At 38.7% G+C, this 24654-nt stretch overlaps 1 protein-coding gene across 8 annotated transcripts in view; it reads left to right on the forward strand.

Annotated features, from left to right (window-relative positions):
• The window catches only part of znf618 (zinc finger protein 618), a 130478-nt gene extending 108453 nt beyond the window's left edge, over positions 1-22025 (forward strand). For 7 of the 8 annotated variants that reach the window (XM_078549795.1, XM_078549798.1, XM_078549796.1 and 4 more), the window contains 8 exons: positions 1932-2012; positions 5167-5256; positions 9436-9519; positions 10715-10756; positions 10968-11051; positions 13783-13860; positions 16340-16498; positions 18303-22025. In XM_078549795.1, the coding sequence (XP_078405921.1) occupies positions 1932-2012; positions 5167-5256; positions 9436-9519; positions 10715-10756; positions 10968-11051; positions 13783-13860; positions 16340-16498; positions 18303-19819 (2135 nt within the window). In that variant the 3' untranslated portion in view covers positions 19820-22025. The remainder of the gene's footprint in view (positions 1-1931; positions 2013-5166; positions 5257-9435; positions 9520-10714; positions 10757-10967; positions 11052-13782; positions 13861-16339; positions 16499-18302) is intronic. The other variant, XM_078549799.1, reaches the window with a different exon arrangement.
• The last annotated feature ends 2629 nt before the right edge of the window (positions 22026-24654 follow it).

Here is a 24654-nt window from a genome sequence, read left to right on the forward strand (position 1 = left end):
CAGTGTCTTTCCTTTTCTGACTCTAAGATAATTCTTGTATAACATGTTTATAATTTTAATCAATTTCCTTATGTGCATGAACCTGCAGCACAAAACTGTCTGCAAATTAGCAGCCTCACTTCGAATTGAGGATGATTGGTGTGGAAAATGTAAATCTTCACTCTGCTTCATTAAACAGTACTCTTCTGCATTCAAGGCTGAGGCACCTTGTTAGATGGAGTAAAGTGAACTTAGTAGTGAATATTATCATTTAGATCCTTAGCTGAGCATGCTTAATATTGTCACTGAGTGATCAAAATTGGAAGAGGGGGAAGAAGAAAGGGAATCAAGTGCCTTTTGCCTTATTCACAAGATACATCATAATTGTAATATTATTTAAACAGACAGTAGTGTAAACAATAGAGTATGTGATTATAGTTTGATTCATTTTGTTGAGAGCAGAGTAAAGATTTGCATGGGTGATGGGCTTTTATGTGATTTGTGTCATGAAAATAATATAATTCTCAATATTATTGTGATTTATTGTAAAGGTAGGTTAATGGGGTTTGGATAGTTTCTCTGTATGGGATTTAATTGAATTGGAGACAGCTGGTCTGGAGGCTTTGAGTCATCAAAAAGAAGTTAAGTTTGAAATGCTAAATTTGTAAACATGGCTGAAATTTTAGAATGTGAGGTATAAGGAAAACTTGCATTTGTAGATAAATTAGAGTAGTTTGAATTTCAAACAGATGGTAAGATGTTACACGTAGTCAGAAGCTAAGCCAAACAGTGTGTTTATTTTTCCCAAAGGTTACTGATATAAATATTTTCATAACTTTTCCAATAATAAAATTAGTATTAAGTTTCAAAGACATATCGGAACAATGGAATTTGCATTAAAAAGGGAGAAACTTGTATAAAGGAGATGAGGCTGTGTGTCAGAGGAGAAGGCATTGTAAGATCTAACACAAGTGTGAAAAGCCTCCAGTCTCTGTGCATCAAGTTGCTGCCTACAGGAACCAAAGCTGAGCAAGCTCACTTTGAATTCCACTGTCCAGGGTGCCATGCTGCTTTGCCTGGGTCTGTTTAAATCTATTTGTTTTTCTACTGTTGCCTTAATGGAGGTGTAACTGGGAGCCAGATTATTTAGGGGTTTTAGGAGTCATTATGGTGGTAATTTGTAGACCTATGTATGTGCTTGAAATCCTTTCTTTTGTTAATAAATGTTTAACTTAGTTTTCTAAAAAACCACTGAAGTCACGGTAGCCTTATAAACTTCTGAATTCAGGGCACGCGCCTCAAAATAAAATACAAATTGCAAAACAGTTGTGACCACGTGATCAAGTTTCCCTTGTGGTTTTGATCCACCCAGCACACACCATCTGCCACGTCATAACATTTGCACCTATTTTATTGTTGAACTCAGATCACCTGTACTAATTCATCAAAATTTGCTTGTTTTAATCTCCTTTGCCAGTCAACAGTTTCACCAGGCCCAGTGGCATATTTTATTTCACCCAAACCAAACTCAGAGTCAGTCAAGTGAAGGTGACCCACTTCAGCTTTCCCTGAAAGCTGCTAATTAAATCATGACATTTACTTTGTAGGCATGGTAGGTATTGATCCGCAGTGCTGTGGTATGCACACAACTAACTAAAACTCTTGGTTTACATGTAAACTAAAATTGCTCATCTTAACAATGAAATTAATTATGACTATACTGGGATTCACTTTATTTAGTTGCTTTTGTTGATATTGCAGTGAATTCAGGATACATTACTATTATGTAGTGCTAACACTGGAAGAGCACAGCCTAGCAATGACATCCAAAACATCTTTGAACTGTAAGGAGAAGCTAATTCTGAGAACTAGGAAAGCTGTTGTATAAGTTAACACTGTTCCTTTGGCACTGTGATGTTCTATAAATTAATTAACCTGTTTCTTAATTATAGATCCTTATGATCATGCAGTTGAGACACCAGCAGAGGTGAAAACTGAACAAGTGGAAGAAACTGTTCGCAGCCCTGGATCAAGTATGATTTATTTTTTAACTGGAAAAATAATACATGTATTTTAGGATGTCTGCATGCAGTTTCATTATGTGGTACTTCTACGTTGACAGAAGAGGTTGTATAGTCAAATGCATGTTGAAGCCATGCACTTTGGAAGGGTCAAGGGTGTTTGGAGGAGTGCTTCATGCTCAGCCAAGTTGAAATTTTAGGGACCCTGCCTGTGAGAGGCTTTTGGGGGAGGGAGATTTGCCTTAGGTTGTTAGCACGTAAGCAACTTTCACAGAATGTAAGAGAATCTTTAATAGCTTTTAGTTTTCCAAGTTATCTCCTTGTTATTAGAATAGAATCTAAGAAAGGATTCTAGACTGCGTAGTACTTCCAGAGCTCCAGGCTTAGTCTGTGCATTAAATTTTATAACTGGCATGTGTCCAGCATACATACTAAGGAGGGGGCTGGTGTTAGGGAGCTATTATTGACACTGCTGTTAACTTGTCAGGGTTCCCAGGGATGCTCTTTCTCCAGTGGCTTGGCTCCATAGGCATAGACCTACCAGCTGTGTAGGAATTAAATAATCTCATTTAGCTTCAGTACCACTGTCCTGAATGCAGGATGTGACCAGAATATATGTAGTACTGTGATTTTCTGTCCAATGCTCCTCTACAGTCATTCCATAGAGGGGTGAAATGTGTGAAGCATTGGCAGAAATTTAGTACTTCCCATGTATTAAGCCGCCCCTTCCACTTTTTACTGTAAAATGGTATTTGTGAACTTTTGCTTCCATACCTGCCTCTATTCTTCCTCTGCTATTTGCCAGCCCACATCTCATTCCCTGGGTTCCTTGTATGATTTCAGAATAACTAATGCGATGGGTTGCATTATTGGATAATAATGTGTAACTAAAACAAAAGGCTGTGATGGCACCATTAATATCAACAGGTAATGTAAAACATGGATTGCAAACTTCAGAATAGCTTCCATATTCTGATATTTTCAGTGACACTAATGTAGCAGTTTTGTAGAATAACGTTGAGATTTATTTATATTCATGTTGTTTACAGGTGATCTTGAAATATGATGTGAATAGATGGGGGTGCTGTGGATAGCAAATTCCATTAATGTTGGATCAGGGAAACTTTCTACACTACTTAGATGTATTTGCTTTTCGATAGTCTAATATAGTTTTAAACGTGAAAACTAAAAACACAGTGAGCACCAATACATTTGCTAACACCTCACTGAAATATTATGATTATGTAAAATTAAGGTCACTTTTAGCTGTAATTGTATGGATTGAATTTTCTTCAGAATGATGCGATCCAGCACATTTTGCAGCAGCCTCGCTCAGTCCAGTCCACTAAATCCACAGGAGGGAATAATCAATTTGTTGCAATTTGCTAAGTTAAGATATCACATCACATTGCCTTGATTTTTATTCATGCTGCATAATATAAGACAGATTTGAGCAGTAGCACATGTTTATGTTTGGCTGCTGGGAAGAGAGCGGGGTCATCAAAATATCCCTCAATGTGGCAATAATGTTTGAAATGATTTTCCAAAAAAATTCATTACAGGTGCTTTAGCCCAATTTTTAACAACTAAAGTACCCATATTCCAGACTTGACCTATTGAACACAAGTCAGATTTTTGTTGAAAACTTATTTTTAACGGATATTTTAAAATGTCAAACACCAAAGCGATGACTAGGTGTCTGTTGTCTCTCTTTTTCTCTAATGCTGAACACTAAACTGGAAACTGCAGCATGACGAGAGTAAAATTACTCAGTTGAAAAAATGTAAAGGGTACGTAAGCCAAAGGAAAGTAAACTAAGAAATCTCCCAGTGATGAAGTTTATAGCATAAGTAAAATTTGATTGAAGATTGGGCCTAGAACATAATGGGCTGAATCTTCTAAGGAGTGGCAATCGCCAAGGGATTGCCACTCTGCTCCTATTTACTTACCTTGCACCAGAGCTCCACATTTCTCGCCTGGACTTCCAAACCGGGCCTCCTGAGAAATGTGGAACGTGCCTGCTCCTGGAGTCCTTTCTTCATAATGCAGGAGCCTTGGTGGAAGCAAAGCCACACCCCCTTTTTACGGCACTAGCTGCCATATACCGGTAAGTTCGAATGTCTGAAAGCCAATTTGACAAGCTACAAAGAGAAGGTAAGTGTGTAAGGTAAGTGCGTGAGGGGGTAGGTAGGCAGGTGAGGGGTGGGCAGGGGTGTGGGCGGTAAGTGGGAGGGTGGTAGTGAGGGTTAGTGGTTGTGGGGGAGGGGGATGGGGGTGTGTGTGTCAGGTCAGTAGCATAATTACCCAGCAGTTAGAACTGGTTTAAATCCTCCTAATCTTTCCTGGGTAACCATTCTGGAAAGTGATTCTGAACCATCCAAAGTCTGTAACTTTCAGAGTTTTGGAGGGTTCCAGACATACGGTAATTGCCCAACGGAAATTGAAGGTTGTACAATTCCTACGGAGTCATTGCATTGGGACTCCACGGGGTCCCCGAGCACATCTTCCAGGGTACCTCCAGGGTATGACAATCCTGAGACAGACTGGAAGATCTGGGCCAATATTTTATTCATTCAGTTGTTATTTGCAAACTTCAGAATCTCTCAGTATTTCAATTTAAGTTGAATTGTAAAGTTGAACATTTTAATTGCTGGAACCCACCCTATATCATAAATGTAAATTTTATAGTTATGTATAAAGCATATTAATTAAATAGACCAATTATTAGAACATTTTCAAATTTATATCATGTATTGTAAATTGCAAGAAGGAAAGATGCAGTGTTAGGTGCTTATGGTCCCTCCACCACCTAAATCTATCTGTTTGCAGCTATATTACCCTTTGTTGGAGGAGTGCAGCTTCTTCACCCTTGGATATTTTCATTACTTAGCACATTATAACTTCGTTGCTTGAGTGCCACAGGAAAAGAGTGGCTCTTGATTGTTTCTCCCCTCCCCGTTTCCAGTGACAAATTGGTGCAATTTTTAAGTTGCCATCCCGGGAAAGTTAAGAGTCCAACCGTCAGCCAAGACCATTATTATAACTGTTTTGGTAGCTGGATCGTAGTATTTTTCTATAGTTTATTATTTTTGATGTGTTTAAGAGCTTTCATACTAAAAACAGTAACTGAGAGGTTGGTTCTAACTATTTTATTTCACTGTTCCAGAAACAGGCAGCTACATCTGTGAATACTGTGGCAAACGTTACAAGTATTACACTCCCTACCAGGAACATGTGGCTTTGCATGCATCTTCTGGTATGTATTATGTTCCAAACCTAAATTTGTTGTTCTTATAAGTAACACACAAAGCCAGCTGAAGCGTACACCCTCTAAACACCCTCTACAAGCGACTAAGAAAGCCTGAATGCTGTTTTTTCATTCGTTCATGAGTCGTTCATGAGATATGGGCATCACTGCCAAGGACAGTATTTATTGCCCTTCCCTAATTGCCTTCAAGGAAACTGGTAGTCCGCCACCTTCTTGAACCATTGCAGTTCGTGTGGTGAAGGTACTTGCATGGTGCTATTAGGGTGACGGTTTTGATTTAGTGAAAAAACTGAGTCTTTTTGTTTTATATTATTTTCTGGGATGTGGTCATCGCTAGCTAGGCCAGCATTTTTATTGCCCATCCCTGATTGCCTTTGAGAAGGTGGTGGTGAGCCTCCTTCTTGAACTGCTGCAGTTGATGTGGTACACCCAAAGTGCTGTTAGGGAGGAAGTTCCAGGAGCTCTGCGACTTGAAGGGGAAGGTGCTAGTGTTCCCTTGCGCCTGCTGCCCTTATCCATCTAAGTGGGTTAGAAGGTGGTGTTAAATAAGGTTTTCCTAATGGCTACAGTGCATGTTGTAAACGGTACACACTGCAGCCGTGGTGTGCCCTGTGGTGGAGGGAGCAAACGTTTAAGATTGTGGATGGGGTGCCAATCATGTGAGCTACTTTGGTTGCTGTCAAGCTTCGAGTGTATTTGAAGCTGCACTCACCCAGGCAAGTGGGAGTATTCCATCACACTACTGACTTCTGCTTTGAGATGACATAAATTCTTGGGAAATCAGGAGTTAGCCATTGTAAAATACCCAATCTCTGATCTGACAGTGACAGTACTAATGTCACTGGTCCAGTTAATTTTCTGGTCAGTGGTGACACCCTGGATGTTCATGGTGGACGGATTCAGTGAAGGTAATGCTATTGAACACCAAGAGGGTGTGGTTAGACACTCCCTCTCAGAGATGGTAATTGCCACTTGTCAGCTCAAATCTGAATATTGTCCTGATCTTGCTACATGCAGGCACAAACTGCTTCTTTATCTGAAGAGTTGCAAACTGAACTGAACATTGGATTCATCAGTGACCATCCCCACTTCTGACCTTATGATGGAGGGAAGGTCATTGATGAAGCAGCTGAACCTGGCTGGATCTTAGACACTGTCCCGAGGAACTCCTACAGCAAAGTCCTTGGGCTGAGCTGATGGACCTCCGATAACCACAACCACCATTGTTTGTTCTAGGTATGTCTACAATTGGTGAAGAGTTTTTACCCAATTCCTATTGACTTCAATTTTACTAGGGCTCATTTGATGCCTTGCTGTCCGTGGAAACTAAAACCTAAAAAAAACAAACTTACCAAACGACACACAATGCTGGACAAGATTTCACTTTTTATAACTTTTACTTTAAGAATCAAACCAACATCAACTTCAATTAAACATCAATTAACAGGAAAATTGTATTCAATGGAAATTGTAAATTACACTTTAAACAGCTGATTTAACAAAAATGGATCTCATAAATTTACTGGCAGTCCCCTATGGCACCATGTTGAGTCACAAAGTCCTGCAAAACGCTGTCTCCCTTGGGTAGAGTTCAACTCCGATCTCCACACAAACTTTGCCACTTGATTCTTCTCCAGCAGCCATTCCCAATCATCTGTGTCCCATGGGCATACTCTTCACCAAAATGGCCAGTTCTGGCGAATCAGTCCCTTCAAGATAACTGAAACACCAGAGTAACTTTACTTATCCCCACTCCCAGATTCAACCTTTGTTCCCTTCTTCAAACTGCTCCACACGCAATTCTCCACAGCCTACCTGTACTGAACTGCTAAAATCTGATCCCTGAGAGCTCTGTTTTCCTTTGGATTTCAATCAGCCTCCATTTCCTTAGCAACCCAGGGTCACAGTCTGATTTCTCAAAAATCTGATGTTACAGCCACCTTTCCCAGAAACTGTTTCACTTTCAGTTAGGGGCTGTCTTTAAAAAAAAACAGGCTTAGAAACCAAAGTCAGTGCAGACAACAGCCCGCAAATGTTTGCAAGGCCAAGGGGGCAAACAGCAGATTTCGTCACACCATTCATTTTCACCATCCCTCACCCCGCCTCGAGAATTCAGCTTTTTATCCATGTTTGAAATAAGACACTGATGAGGTGTGGAACCGAGTGGTTCTAGTTAACCAGATCAGAACATGGTGAGCAAGTGTCAGTTGATAGCACTGTCCACTACACCTTCCATCACTTTGTTGATGGTTGAGAGTAGGCTGATGGGCAGTAATTGGCCACATTGGATTTGTCCTGCTTTTTGTAAACTGGACATATTTGAACAATTTTCTGCTTTGCTGGGTAGATGCCAGTGTTGTAACTGTACTGGAATAGCTTGGCTACAGTTGTGACTAGTTCTGGAGCATAAGTCATACATACGAATTAGGAGCAGGAATAGGCCACTCAGCCCTTCGAGCTTGCTCCGCCATTCAATAAGATCATGATTGATCTGAATGTAACCTCAACCCCACATTCCTGTCTACCCCGATAACCTTTCACCCTCTTGCCTTCAGCACTACAACCAGGATGTTGTCGGATCCCAGCCTTTGCTGTATACAGTATGGACAGCTGTTTCTCGATATCACTTGGGATGAATCAAATTGGTTGAAGACTAGCTGGCATAATGGTGGTGACCTCAGGAGGAGGAAAAATGGATCATCAGTCAGTACTCCAGGCTGATAATGATTGCAATACTTCAGCCTTGTCTTTTGCTGGACTCCAGTAATTATTGAAGATGGGGAAGTTTGTGGAGTCTCCTCCTATGGTTAATTATTTAATTATCCACAACCTTTCAGGACTTGGCATGGCAGAGCTTTGATCTGACTCATTGATTGTGGGATTGCTTGACTCTGTCTATACCATGATAAAAGCAAAAAACTGCGGATGCTGGAAATCCAAAACAAAAATACCTGGAAAAACTCAGCAGGTCTGGCAGCATCTGCGGACAGGAGCACAGTTAACGTTTCGAGTCCGAATGACCCTTCAACAGAACTGTTCTGTTGAAGGGTCATTCAGACTCGAAACGTCAACTGTGCTCCTCTCCACAGATGCTGCCAGACCTGCTGAGTTTTTCCAGGTATTTTTGTTTTTGTTCTGTCTATACCATGTTGCTTTTGCATTTTTGTGTGCATGTACTCCTGGCGTGCACTTCTCACGGAAGCAGTATTCGTCCACTGGTTTAATGGCAATAGTAGCGTGAGGGCTATGCTGGGCCATGAGGCTACAGATTGTAGTGATCTATAACTCTGCTGCTAGCCCACAGTGCCTCAAGGATGCCCAGTTATGAGCTGTTAGATCTGTTCTAAATCTATCTCATTTAGTACAAAGGGTAGTGCCACACAACACGATTATGGGTGCCCTCTGTGTGAAGACAGTAGTTTGATGTCTTAAGGACAATGCAGTGCCACTCCTACCAATACTGCATCTACAACAGGTTGATTGGTGACAACAAAGTCAAGTATGCTTTCCCCTTGTGTTAGTTCTGTCGCCACCTGCCAGTCTGGTGTCCTTCAGAACTCTGCCAGCTCAGTCAGTACTGCTGTTACCTAAACCATTCTTGGTGATGACCATTGATGTCCCCTACCCAGAGTATATTGTGTGCCCTTGTTGTCCTTTGTGCTACTTCCAAGTGGTGTTTAACATGAAGGAGCACTGATTCATGAGCTGATAGAGGGCAGTAAGTGGTAATCAGCAGAAGGTTTACTTACCCATGTTTGAATGCTGCCATGAGTTTAAAAGTGTGTTAGTGAGGGCTATATTATGGACAGGGCATTTGATTTGGTTCCTGTTAAGAGGAAGTCTCTATAATACATATTTAGAGAAGACCAAGTTAAATTTATAGCATTCCATGTTTTCATGGAAATATTAGTCCCAGAAGTAAATGGAAAACGTTTTTTATTTCATAATTTGATATGTTTTTTGATTTTGAGGTGTAATTATACAGTGTACAACCCTTTTCCTCTACTTAAGATTCAACTTCAAAGAAAAAGACATGGCTTCAAATTAATTGTGACAAAGTTTCTGCAATTTCAGCATAAAAACAAAGATATGGTCCTGAAATGATTTTTATTTAGGGTATGCTATGTTTTCTGAAAAATAAACCTAACATTTCTCAAAAATGTACAGATGCGGAGAGTCCTCTTGGCAAAAGAAATGAAGCTAAACTGCCAAATACATGTGAAGAAAATAACAGCTCACAGAATTCTAGTGGTATGTACGATGCGTGAAATAAATCTGTAGCACGACTCTTCAAGAGATACATCATTAAAGGCCACGGAATCTGTACAGTTGAGTTATTGAATGTCTAACTTTTAAAAAAAAAATAGATAATTTTATCTATTTTAACTGCCGCATAATGTTTAACTATTAAATCATGGATGCAATGACCGGAAATTTCAGTTCACCAACATGTCCATATTGGTGGGAATAGTGCATGCCGATACCAGAAAGTCACAAGTTCTTCAATTCCTTGTTTTTTACATGACTAGCATTGCTTGTGAAATTCTGGCCCTGTTTCTCTTCTGGCTGTACACTTAAGAATCGAAGGTGCAAGAATGTTATTAGCAATGCAGACGGTTTCATCATCCAGGAATTTTGAGGTCTGAAATCTCTCCCCATGTTGTGGACAAAAAGGCAACCATTTAAATGGAAGCTGAAGCGTTTAAATGAGAGTCAGCTTTGTTATATGAGGTGAGTTGCAGTGTAGGCAGGAATTTACACTTGATAGTCAAAAAATACAAATCTCTCAAATCAAGAATAATCATTTAGTAAGTGCAGTAATTTAATACTCAGCATAGTTTTACCCTTTTTTTGCAAAATTTTTAAACTTAGTATTTAAATTCTTTCACCCTACTCTGGGATCACTCCCAAAATGTAATACCAGTTAAAGCATTGGCTTTAAACGCCCTTTTTCTCCTCTGGTAATGGAGGGGCTGGAGTCAGTACTAATTTAACACAAGTGTTGCTCGAAGATTTTGTGACTTTCACTGTGGCAGATCCACAATGTCAGTACCTCCACCATGAAAACTGTCATCACGTTGCCACTCCAAAAAGAAATAAAAACTGGACTTGTAGATCCATTACTCTAAATAGTTTCCAGTAGTTTTTGTTCCATTTTAAGGTTACTGGTTTGTATTCTGATGAGCTTGTTCAATAAGCTACCCAAAAGGGACAGTATAATAGCTGTGTTCACATTTATTGTGATGTTTTTAGAAGTATAGGCGATTTATTAGCCTATAACTATAACCAGAATAGTATAACTAGAAAAGCTTACTTGCATTACAGAACACATCTTGCATATATAGCATTACTACAAGAAGAACTTGTTTTTCTTAGGTTCTGACTGCATATTGCATTGTAAATGCCTCTAAAGTAAATGCACTTATCTCTTTAAAATGTTTTCCAGGAGGTACCAGTGTGCAGAAGTCAGGTCTGTCTTCTGTCAAAAGTAAGTTGGAGTTGATGTTTGTGACAGTCAATCTTTGCTTTAACTTTTAATGCAAGCTTTTATTTAAAACAAAAGCAAAATGTATACTTACAAAATAAATAAATCCTTTTTTTTACAAAAACTGTTAATGAAAATGCTTGAACACAACTTCTGTAATATTAATTTTGTTCTGAAAATTGCAAATGAGGTATGGTTTGTTTAATATTTGCAGATGGCTCCACATGTCAGAGCTGTGGAAATGAACATAAGCACTGCACCTGCTTAAGACAACATGCACATAATAGCAGAGCAAGAGGTAAGTATTTACTGCGCACAGAATGATAAAAATGCAAATGTTTAACAACTAAACTCTCTTCTTCACACCTCAATTGTTCAGTGCAACAGTGAACATTTGTTTATTTGCGCTGTATGTTTATGCTTAATCATGGTAAATCATTATCTTATAGGGCTTGTCTTCACCTAGATACCCTTTAGATACTAAAGAATGGGCTAACCCGCCAAGACATGAAAGTCATGGACATTACTGATGATTCATTGTGACTCATATTGCTAGCATTAATGTGGTATAAGGCTGCAGTTGTATACTAATCGCTGCAATGATATCATTGTGATTTCCTTAAAAATTTGATTCATGATACTGGTTTGTAGTTGCCCCTCTGTTACTGGAAGTGATATCCTGCTTTAATGTATGAAAAGACAGATTAACATTTTGAGAGATCTTTTGTTTCAATAGCTACCACCAAAGCCATTAAGTTGTCTTTTCAGATGTGAAGGCAGTATAAACACCTTTGCTTTTTATTGACTAAGATGCAACTGCACATCAGAATTTACATTAATTTGTGTTCTTTGGGATACTTGCTCAGCTCTTTTCCTCCAAAGTGTAAAATTAATGTTAGCAATCTAGAAACTTTATCATATGTTCAGGAAATCTGTGAACTGGCTGCAAAAGTGCTTTTTAACCTGAAATAAAGCTCTTACTGATTTTGCAACACAATGGATACCATGCCAGAGGGGCAAATCCAATATATTTTGCAGGAACATTATAAAGATAAATGCTTGGAGTTAATGTGTTTGACTGTTTTTGGCTTACCCCCACCCCCCGTGAAAGTCAGGCAGCATGCATTTGCTTGACTTGACTTTGGCTATAATGCTGCTTTTGCAGGTTTGGTTTGTATGTGCTGGATGATGGCCTTTAATGTGGCACTTGTTCCCAACCCGGGGCAGGAAGGTGTAAAATGCTGCAAACTTTAACGGCTTCAGCAATATAAAACTAAACTGTTAATTTTTTGAGTTGTTAGAAACAGCAACTAAATGGCCCAATCCACTCAGTGCAGCCCTGCCTGAGATAAACACGATTTGTTGGTTGTCACTTTTCAGATTTCCCAATCTTGTATATAGTGCTGCAAAACCTGTTACCCAGGTTCATGGGTAGTCTTCAGGTCATTTGTTTGCTGAGCAGTATGATCAAGATGATGATACAGGGATGTTATGATGTCACTTCCAGCCCAATCCTTTTAGCAACAGGAAAGGCGTGTTAAGTGGAAATGCGATTGAAACTTAGATTACAAATTTCCACCCTCCTTTCCTGTGTCCAGCAATCCAGAACATTGGGCAGGAAAATTGCTTGACACAGGTTAAAAAATGGCTGGATAGTAAAAAGCACTCTGACTGAATCATTCTTGTTAATTCAGTCTGACCAAATTTACATTGTATAGTAAGTTATATTAATGAGAAGTTATCATTTGAAACTATCATCTCATCAGTATTTATTTGTATGTTTCAGCCTGAAAAAAACTTAAGCTGCGTTTTGAATCAATTTGTCCAAAGTAATGTTACTTCCAACAGATGTTGAATAACCAAAAATATAGCTCCAAAAAAGACTTCATGTCATGATTGCTTTCATTAACTTAAGTGGCTCAGGGATGCAATTTCTAGTGTGCCAACTTGCTGTTTTTAATAGAACAGTAAGACACTGGTTCACAGCTGATATTCCTGATATGCTACTGTTCTGCTCTGAGTCTCAGGAGGTGCTGGGCAAAAGCACCCCTTCAGCAGGAGAAAGCAGAATGAGTCCTCCCAAATAACACTTGCACATTTCCTGCTAATCACCTACAAACAACACTGGCTGTGATCTATCTGCCTTCGCGCTCTAAAGAATGGATGTCACAGAAGGTAATATAGAGATGGGGTGGTTAAAAAGAGCATCAGGCTATCAGTTAAATATAATATTCCCTTAAAATCAAAGTAATTTCAGTAAGTGTCTGAGTAAAGCTTTAGGTGGCTAAATCTCACTTAAATCTATTACGAAGGATTAGGATTAAGTCAGTGCCAGAGAATTGTGCATTAAACAAACCAGAACTTCTCCACAGAGCACCCCAAACATAACACAATTTCTCTTTTTGTTCAGTTGTGACATATTAGAAAATGTAATATAAATAATGAATTTGTAAGATCATAAAGAGAGAATATTGATGGCATCCTATTCTTGAAATTGAAGAATTGCATTTGTTTCTAACTAAATTGTACAAGTGCATCTGTTTGGTATTAAAATTCCAATTGCTTCTTAAGATTTTAACTAGATGCTACATGTATTTTTGAGATCTCTGAGATGCTGTGGCCAAACAGTGCAATGTTTATTGCATATTTGAATATTGCATGATAGGGTGTGGTTTTTCAACACCAGATTTGGTTTGTCAGTGTAGGCATTTTTATTAAAGAAATCTTCCATCTGGTTTTCATATTCAGTTTTTAATTTTATCTTTTATTTCCTTTCATTTCCATCCATATTAGTTCATCCATGCTGCTTTAGAAGGGGATGTCATCATTTATGTGAGCTCATGAGCATGATTTAAGGGAAACTTGCCTTGGAGGATCTATTTAAGAACTGGTGAATTTTGCCCATAGGAAAAACCAATGTAATGGTCACAGTTAAAATTTGAATTTGGTATTTTTGTATGGGAGCACAATACTCCATTGTTGCATTGTCTTTATCGTTTCTGATTTTTATCTTTTCTGTTCCATTTAAGAGCAATACACCTGTGGGGCATGTGGAATTCAGTTCCAGTTTTATAACAATCTAATAGAGCACATGCATTCCCACACAGGTAAGGGTATTTTTTTCCCTAACAGTTATGTTGGTTCACTTGGGTATTAAACACCCCTCACTACAAATAAATTCAATTTATTGTACTTGTATAGGAATTTTATTGTATGCTGAGAATGTAAAGCCTTACAAAATACAGGCATCTTTTAAGTTATGATTCTTTAACATACATTGCTATAAAAAGTTGTATTTTTTAAATGCCTGGTTTCACTTAAATTATAAAAAGTATGCAAAATTAAGGTCTACTTTGAAATTTAGAAGTAAGGTAGTAGTTGTTGAGGGTTCATAGTTTCCATTTATTGTGTGTTGAAAGCAGGCACCATATTTCAGCTATTAATGGTATTTTACAAATGGGGGTAGAATAAGCATTTTGAATACAATGAATTATTTCTACAAAAACACGATTACACAAGGGTTTTGCTGAAAAAAGAGATGAGCTTCGAAGCTCTTGGTCTTGCACTCATCAGGACAGATGCGAGAATGCTATATGTCAAAGGAAACAACTCATGCTGCATGAGAAAAGAGTGCTGATTGGTAGAGGTGTTGCCATGGAAAATGCACCAGGGAACAGCACGTGCTGTTTGATACCGTTCGCGAGTCGTTGGGACGTACAGCTGCATACCTGGCATTGCACTGGCACCAATTTAAGATTATTAGTCGGGCTCGCGCCGTGGCTCACTTACGCTTGCTAGATGCTGCATATATTCATCCGCAGGGACTTGTTCTTTGCAGGCAAGAAGAACATGCATTCTCCATGGCAATATTTTCACCAATCAGAATTGTCTTGCCAACCAATCGGCACCCTTTTTAGTGCAGTATAAATTGTTGCTTCCTTTCAAATTTGGCGTTCTTGCATCTGTCCTGATGAGTGCTTTGACAGCATGCCTCTTTATTTCAGCAATACTCAAGTTCTGCATTATTAAGTGACTATTATTAAAAAAGAATTTAAATGGTATCATACCAACACATCAAATCTTAATATATACTAAATGCAGATGAATCATACCAAGGCATAATTAGCTATTGTAAGGATTACATTTAAAAATGTGCCTAAGTGTATTTTCTTAGCTGCACACTGGGTGAGGTAGTCCAGGATATATATGCATTGGGAATTATCAGCAAACCATTGTGCCACTTTTCATAATCCTCTTGCTTCATTTTGATAGAACATCCTTGGTTGTATTGGTTGATGAAAGCAGTGTATAAAGTAAATCGAGATAGATCACTGTACAAACAGGGACACTTGCCTCGTTTGCCACAAGTTAATGCATCTTTTAGTCAAAACTCTCATGGGAAACCACACTCAGCTAAGGCTAGTGAGATTCAGGTATGATTTGCTAACAAACTTTGCTTTATTTGACATTCTGATCATGTGATACTTAGGAGCATTTGGTTCCTGTCATAAGTTCTATCCAAGTTTCATTTGAGTCAAGAAATCACATCACCTAATTTTTATCCACACCCTTACTAATTGAATCACCCTTGGAGCAGCAACCTTTTCTTTTGAAATATACTAATCCTAGCAGTTCTATATGGACAAGAATGCCAAGCTGCTTTTCAACCCTGATCAATCTGGCCCTTGAAGTCTAGCAACATATGCCTGTATCCTAAATTGGAACATCAAGATGTGTTAAGGTCATTATTTTGAGAGAAATGCAAATTTGTGTGAGCACCCATTTAAGAGCTCTGTATGACCCCTGAGGTTTCATGCTACACATCCATGTGGCGCTTTAATCCTCAAGCATGGATATTGATCTAAGGTACTTGATAAATATGTCACAAAAAAAGCAACTACCAGGTGTTTTGTTAAATATATATTGCAGTGATACCATCTAGTTGTCAGAAAACTAAAGGCCATTCCAAGCTTAATGGACATTCCTAAATAGGTGTCCACAGGGAATGCATGCAACATAGTTACAAGAAGCAATCTACCAGCCTTCAGCAAATATATTTTTAGACCTGTGCAGGTCTGTCTTACACTCATGAACTTCCTTCCTCCAGTCCTGATAGCTACTTGTTCACCTCTTGTGTGCAGAGGATATAGTCTCTTTGACAAAGATTGCATTTTTCTATTCATTCATGGGACACGAGTGTCGCTGGCAAGGCCCAAATTGCCCTTGAGAAGGTATGGTGAGCTTTGAGGTTTCTTTGTTCTTCCCAGGGACATTTTCCACACCATGACCCATGGATGCAAAGGTGGGGGATTACCTAACTAAACGGTGTAGTACAAGAAATAACCGAGTGTGCGATGGCACCAATGCATGGCATGACAAAACATCTTGAAAGGAGCTGGTACTTTTTTTTTGCCTTGCCTTATTCCCCTACTTTCCTCTCTTCCACCTCAACCAATATGGCTCAGTGGTGGTCAGACTCCAGTTGTGTGGGGAATTTGTTCTGGACAACTGAGCATTCTGTAAGGTTGCTAATCCTCTTTTTCATTCTACTTAGTCTTGTAATCCACATGACTTCTTTTATTCTAGCTGATAATGAAAACAGCTTAGCGATTAAACAAGTACAGACACCTCGCACTGCTGCTGCCACTACGTCTACTTCTGCTACTGCTACTACTACTACAGCCGTTGCTGCTGCTTCTCCAGAGAAGAAGAATGCACATCGTCAGAGCAACTGCACAAATGATGGTATGTACTATATTGAAGTGCTGGGAAAATGTGGTAAAAAGATGCTTTGAGTTTCTAACATGGATATATTGGTGTCGCCTGAGCTTAGATCTGGGTTTCTTTTTCTAATTTTAATTCTTATCAAAACAAAACAACAAAAGTGTTGAATAATGCCATACTTCACAGTGGTAGGAAATGGGTTTGTTGTAGTGTTCAGTTTCATAGCCTTTCATGTGAACAGAAGTAGTAAGTGTCTATTTTGCACAAGTCTCAGGGCAGGGTTAATACAGGGACTCAAACATTGGAAAGGTAAATGATTCAGATTTAGAATTCACATACGTGCTCACCTCACTATGTGAACGCTAAATGAGAAATTATATGGGAATGACTGAAATAATTTTTCTAAGAAAGCAATTTGAGGGTGTGTTCATTTTCTTTAAAGAGCCTGCTTAATTAATAAAGTGCAGTGAACTTAAAATAACATAACTGAGTCATATATTTTCTGCTTAGTCTAATTTGTATGTTTGATTTGATTTCTGATTTTTTTCGAATCTGTCCCAAAAAATGTATTCCACCATCAAATGAGGCAAAGCAACCAATACTATTTTTAGTTGAAGTATTGCAATGCCACGTATACTTGTGTATGAGATGCCCTGCATATAAGATGCTGACCCTGACTTATACCCTATCCTTCACCTTCTACCTAAAAACCAAGCAGAAAAATCTTCCACGGTAAGAGGTTTAGCATAATGCAGTACTGAAACTTAACAAAACTTTATTCATGTCAAATTTTAGTTAGGACATTTTTTGCGAATGCTGCATTACATGGCACAGTTAAGTTGGTATATCTGATGTTCAAAGCAATGTGTACGGTTGAAAACAGTACTGGATGCCTAGTTGTGAGGGATCTGACAAAGTATTAGTGTAGTTTGCATTTTCATTTTTTTAAATACAGAACATCAAGTAATTATCAGTCTATATAACTCAAGTTATTCCCCTGACTAAACAAGAATGTGATAATAACATTCATCATTCTTCAACTGATGCTAAAAGAAAATTAATGGTAACAAAGTAAGAAAAAAAACATTGCACAAACAATATAAAGTTTATTCAGCTTTGAAAAACATCTTGTAACTAATTTGGACAGATATATTAAATGAGTTTGGAGGGGAACTGTCTGCAATCAACTTTGAATTGTTCTTCAAGGCTCAGGGATTTCCTCAGTAGCTATTAATTGAGTGTTTTGCGATGGACTTTGCTTGCTGACTGTGTTACTTTAGATACTGCAGTTACTAAGTTCTGTCTTTTCAGTGAAAATCTTAAATTTTTGTTCTCTTAAGGTGAACAGCTCCCTAAGCCATGTTGTCCGGTAAAATCTCCATGTCTTTTTTTAAAAATCCAGTTGGATGCTTCAAACAGAATTCAAATTTTCTGTGGTTTGAGGGGCCACCTTGTTGATCACAGTTGCTTTCTGGATCCCAGTAAATTGAATCCTTTAATTTTAACTGGTGTATATGTACTGTGCTGTTGATATCAGCTCTGTATTAATGAAGTTCCACTCTCCACAAAGATTATCTGAATATTGCCTGCACAATCCCCCTGCCTCACCCCTGACCACCCCCACCCATTCCCCCATTTAAATGTTTGAACAGCTTATATGCAAGTATACATGATAGCATTTTTGTTAACTTGATGAAATAGGCAAGGTAAATGATTAAAAGAAGCTCTATGACATGCAACTGTGGGAGCCTCATGTAGCTATCAGAAAGCATCTTTATAATTGTGAATTGCAGTTTTTTGCATAATGATTTATTTTTATTTGCAGTGAATAGCTCAGTCCTTGAAAAAGAACGCCAACTAATTGCTGAAAAGTTGCTCAGAGTGATGTGTTCTGATCTGAATGCACTGACTGTGATAAATGGAAAAGACTTTGTCAAACTTGCGCAGACACTTGTTGATGTTGGGGCCCGTTATGGATCCTTTCCTGTAGCTGACGTCCTTGGGGACATGAATACACTTGCTCTGAAACATCTGCCCAGAATGTACAACCAGGTGAAGGTAAAAGTCACGTGTGCACTTGGAAGCAATGCATGCTGGGGAATAGGTGTCACCTGTCATTGTCAGAATGTTGGCTCGGAGTCATACTACATTCTAACAGCACATCAGGTAGAGGGATTGCAAATGAAGAGATATGTCCTAGGCATTAAAGAAGTAGATGGCAAAGAAACTGGTGAGCAGGTTCACCAGTGGGTTTTGAATGTACTTTCAGAATTTGTCATGTCAGAGATGCGAACAATTTACGTCACGGATAGCAAAGTCAGTTCAGCCACACTGTTGAAAGCTGGAATGTGTCTACGATGTTCAGCTTGTGCATTAAACTCAACAGTAAGGAGTGTACTTAATGAAAGGACATTACAGGCACAAAATATGCCAGAAGTTACTGAACTTGTGAGTAATTGTATACAGTTAATGAGCTCACTGGAGCAAGGTGCCGTCACTCCGGAGTTATCCAGCCTTCTTGAAGGGCAGCAGGTCCCTTGTTGCTGGAATTCTGTTGCAGATTCTCTCCTCCTTGTACATGAGAAGTATGAGCAGTTACGAGAATTAATCAGTGGAAGGAAGGAACTCAAGCACCTCCAAAATTGCAATAAAAGTTTGTTGAGCAACCTTACAGCCATTTTGGCTCCAGTAAAGCAGGCTGTAATAGAACTGAGTTGTGAAAACAAACCAACATTACAGCTCGTGCTCCCAACCTATGTAAAGTTAGAGAAACTTTTCACTTCCAAAGCTAATGATGCTGGCACTGTAAGCAAACTGTGCCACCTTTTTCTGGAGTCTTTAAAGGAGAACTTTAAAGTGGAGACTGCCCACAAAGTAGCAATGGTCCTTGACCCACATCTGAAGCATCTGAGGTCAGTACCACACTACCAACAAGAGGAAGTAATCAGTAGAGTTTGTGAAATGATCTCGGACATTGGACAGTCTCGTGAAGATGCCATTGAGTTTGAACCTGCAAGAAAGAAAATGTGTGGGATTAATGAAAACCTGAAAACATCACCAAAGAAAGAGGTGAACCAGGATGAGCGAAAAGATGAAGTATTTCAATATTTAAAGGAACCTGTGCCCAATAAAACTGTAGATCTGTTCAGTTACTGGTCGAATGCCACTCAAAAGCATCCTAAGTTAGCCAAACTTGCCTTTTGGCTTTTGGCTGTGCCAGCTGTTGGTGCAAGAAGTGACTGTATGAATAATTTTGGTGACACATTTTCAGGAAAGCAAAAAGGGCAGCTGACACCTGAGGTGGTGAACAAACTAATGTTTTTGAGATCAAACTTGCAATAGCTGCCTCTCTGTCTGACATATTGGTGCTCTAAAGCAGAACTAAACCCAGGTGGTGAAGTCAGTTTTATTACATAACTTTTTCTTACTGTGATAATTTTTGTCTTATTTCTGTGGTCAGGCCACGCTGTATTTGTTAAGACGTTATGGATGAGCTGTCCCTGTTGGCTTACTGAGTTTATTCAGTGAGTGGCTGGACCATGCAGACCAGGAATGGCCCAGATTTGATCCCTTGTCTGTGCTGAAGTAATGAGAGAATGAGCTGTAACTGCTTTTTGGGCCATGTTACTATTAATCTAAATAAGTAGTTAGAGCATACTGATCATAAACATGTTTTCCTGAACTAAGGATTTAAGTTTATTGGTTGCATAATTTGCAACAAATTGGTTAAATTTACATTTTAATTGAAGCCATCATGCTAAGATTGGAGCATGCATTAAGTTACGGGAAATCTGTGGCTTGTCCATTTTGTGCTTCCAGCAACCACCAGGGTCAAATCTGTGTGATCTCTGTCTTTGTTACTGTTGTCTCTGACTATACCCTGTTTATATGTACCAAATGCGCAAAGAAGAAAATAGTTCCGATCTTAACTGTTAAAAATATAACCGATAATGAGAGACAAGAAAATTGATTCCCAGCCAAAGTTTGAGTCCTCCATGGTTCTACACTCAGCCTGTGCTCTCCTGGCTTTGTATTTTGACCATTTTTAATATCGGCAGTTGTCTAAAATTACAATGTATGCAGATGGTGCTGTTGTATATTACTTGTCAAAATCAGTGGAGCTATTATCTTCTACATGAGATATGTCAGCTGTTTCAAAAGTGGTTATCTGACAGTCATTTATATAATTAAAATGTCATGTTCTCTGAATAGAAAGTTCCCAGACTATGAAATTTGATGTCCAAATTAGTGGAACTTGATTTAAATAGTATTAAATATTTATCTAGATGAAACTAGATGAAAGTCTGACTTTCAGATATCTGCTAAATGTTTTGAAGAAAAAGATTGCACCAAAGTAGCTCCTTCGAGAGACATGTGAGGGACATTGGAAAAATACTGAACACTTGTTTCATTTTAACTGGTTTTATTTTAAACTAACAAAGCCATATACTCAAAAACCAAATATTAACATACAACAATCCAAAAATACATAGTGTAACAGTACTGTAACAAAAGTGACTTAAAACCTTGAATATGAAACACAACAACCGACCAAAAAAAAAGCATATGAGCAACTCCTCATCCCAACCTGATTTTTGAGCAATGCACCTGACTCTTGAATCTAGGTAGAAGGTAGTATCAAAACCAATGCAAACTAACAGATGGACCAGCATACATTCACCATAGATTGGTATATCTTTACTAAATCCAATATAAATGAAAAAATTACAATGACGTTCCTTAATTTACCACAGTGGTTTTGTTCCACCCACACACCCCCACCCAAGGAGATACTAAGAGCCCTTCATAAGTCTGTGTTACACCAAGGCTATTCATCCTCTCATTGACACTTGGTCCTTCTCCTTCCAATGCTGCATTACAACCCTTGCAAAGATTTGTGTAAGCTGCTGTTATCCTGACAAAAGGAATCTTTCAATATTAACAATATTGCCCAGTAGGAGTGTGCCATTGTACCTAGAAGTCTCCATTTGACAATGTCTGTATTATTCAAAAGTACTTTCTAATAACTCTTTGAACCTCAGATATTCTACCAAATATGGGAGAACGTACCCACTGACTAATTACATTCATGATGAAAGTATTTGGTCATTAACCCAGTTGTTCAAAGTCTGATGTCCCATAGATTTTATGAATAACTTTGAACTGTATTCATAATACTTGGATCTATCTATTACAAATATACGGTCTGACATTTAGTGTATTCCTCGTATGAAATTTGTAAACAAAATCCTTTTTCCAAATTGTCCTATGATCTCTTGCTGTCACACAGAATGTGTCAGACTTTTTCAAAGCATAGAGAGACGCAAATATTTTACTATTTAGGATATGTAAAGTTCAGATCTTAAATGCAAGGGCGCTGTGTAGTCACATTAGAACTCTATGAATAGGAAGTGATATTTAAGCTGGATATGTTCACAAGAGCACCACTTACTTTGAATAAATTGTTATTAATCCTGTGCAGCCTAATCTTTAAAATAGCCAGGCTTCTTGTTGATCTGTATATATGAATTAAACTAGAATGGTGACATATTGGACTGAAATTAATTGTTTTGTTTAAGCATTTTCACAAAATGAAATATCTCCCACTTTTCCCTTAGAACCAATTGAATCTAAAACCAATAGTCATGATGGCACAGGAGGAGGCCATTTGGCCATTCAAGTCCATGCTGGTTCTCTGTCGAGACATCCAGTCAGTCTCACTTCCCTGCTCTATCCATATAGCCCTGCAAGTTTATTTTCTTCAAGTACCCATCTAATTTCCTTTTGAAATTATTGTCTCAGCTTCCACCACCCTCATAGTTCCAGGTCCCAAAACCTTAAATCTGTGTCCTCTCATCCTTGTATGATCTGCTAATGGGAACAACTTATCTTTGTCCAAACCTGTCATCATCTTGTACATCCCTATCAAATCTCCCCACAATCTCCTTTTGCTCCAAGAAAAACCTAGCTTCTCCAAGCTAACCTAATCCCTCACCTCTGGAACCATTCTGCCTTGGAATTAAATATTAGGGCATAGTTTCAAAGGCTCAAACTTAAGCTCCATTAATTATGATTTGCAAGGAAACTAATCAAAATACCACACTTACAAAGTCCTTCGGTAATAGCTTTTTCATACTTGAGCAGGGTCCACCTGCCTGCATATCAATAGACTCTTAAAAAATTTATGAAATGTTTTGTTAATGGTGAAAATTAAAGAAATTGATCAATGTTTGTAACCTAAGGAGTTTAAATACAATCAACTCCACCTCTTGTCATACCAAAATTACTAAGCATTGTGCATTTAAGATCCAGAGCAAGCATCTCAAATAGAAGAAGCCTTCATTTTTCAACCAGTTGGTGTTTCTGTATTGTCTTGCTCCAGTGCTGTTCAGAGGCCAGGAAGAACCTGTCTGACTGGGCTGATGTTTTCTATGCTATGAGAATATCAATTTAACAAAAAAAAAATCAATTTCTACAGTGGTTTGCAGAGATACAATTGAATAATTAGCACATATCATGAGCATTACATAATCTTGCATTAATAAAGACCCTCTGATTATAAGTAGAGTGTGGTCACAGAGTATGGCATACAAGGGGTCACTTTTGTAGTGTATGAATAATGTGCAAGCTGAAAGCTTTGGTTGACATCTTCCATCCTGCCTTGGGTTGATCTGGTTGGCTCAGTAGCAGGGATGGAGGGCCCCACAAGAGTTTGAGGTGTTGGTTTGCTGGGATTGTGGTTCACACAGCTTGGTCTTTTCCAATTCCAGCCCTAGTCCTTGCAATGGTTGCTTGGATTGTCAAATGCCTTCCAAGTATTTCTCATTTTTGCTGAGAAGTTTCAAATGTAAATCTACAGTTTTTAATAAGAAAAATCCCTAGCTTTACTGTCTGTTAGATGAGGTATATGTGCCACAAAAAAAGGTTTTTACTCATATTTTATTGCCTCCACTACTGAACATAGAAGAATTCACCAGTTGCTCAATTTAATAACTCCATTCTGCTTATTATACAATTTTTAACAATTATAGTTCGAAGGCCCTTAACTCTCAAAGGCCTCATTAAGAGTCAACAGTTCCAGTAAGTATACCACTGGAGTCTATACAAGCTTCTGCAGCTCTCAGTCCATTTTTTTTTTAGGAATCATCACAAGTTTTCTGCCGATATGTTGTGATGCGTGCTTTCATTTAGTCTCACTGCACACCTTTCCATTCAGGACTTCCATATTTTCTCTCCCGAACTGGAAAAAATTAATCAATTTTGGTTTCCAGTTTCCACCCTTCTCATCTTCACATGGTCTCCCTACAAATTTTCCCTTCCCTTGCTTTATTTCTCCATCTCCATTTCTGGGTATTGGCTATCAACCAATATTCGCATTAATAAAAACAAAAAAGCTAAAAGCTACTGCGGATGCTGGAAATCCAAAACAAAAACAGAATTACCTGGAAAAACTCAGCAGGTCTGGCAGCATCGGTGGAGAAGAAATCAGTTAACGTTTCGAGTCCTCATGACCCTTCGGCAGAACTGAGTATAGTTAGGAGAAAGGTGAAATATAAGCTGGTCTAAGGTGGGGGGGCGGGGGGAGAGAGAAGTTGAGGGTGGAGTGGTTGTGGGGATAAGCAAGCAGTGATAGGAGCAGATAATCAAAAGATGTCACAGACAAAAGGATCAAAGAGGTGTTGAAGGTGGTGATAGTAAACACCTTGTCAAACACCAGGAGAGAAATGGAAAGCAATGAAGGTGAGCAGGGCAGAAGAGACAGGCGGAAATCCTGTCGGAGAACAGAACAATACTTCTTCAGAGAGGGCATTTCTTGAAGAGAGGTGGCAGTCAATTAAACACAGAGATAAAAACAAAAAAGCTAAAAGCTACTGCTACTCACATTAAGCCCACTGACACGCACAGCTACCTTGACTACACTTCCTCTCACCCTGCTTGTATGGACTCTGTTCCAATCTCTTTTTCTCCATGTCCATTGCATCTCTTCTGATGATGCAACCTTCCATATTAGCGCTTCCAATATATTTTCCTTTTGCCTCAACTGTGGAATCCTATCCTTTACCATGGTTGACAGGTCCCTCTATTGTGTCTATTTCATCTCATGCACTTCTGCTCTCTCGCTTCCCCCTCCCTGCCAGAACCATGATAGGGTTCCCCTAGTCGTCTTCTTCCACCCG

This window comes from Cetorhinus maximus, chromosome 10, assembly GCF_964194155.1.
Source record: "Cetorhinus maximus chromosome 10, sCetMax3.hap1.1, whole genome shotgun sequence".
Lineage (NCBI taxonomy): Eukaryota > Metazoa > Chordata > Chondrichthyes > Lamniformes > Cetorhinidae > Cetorhinus > Cetorhinus maximus.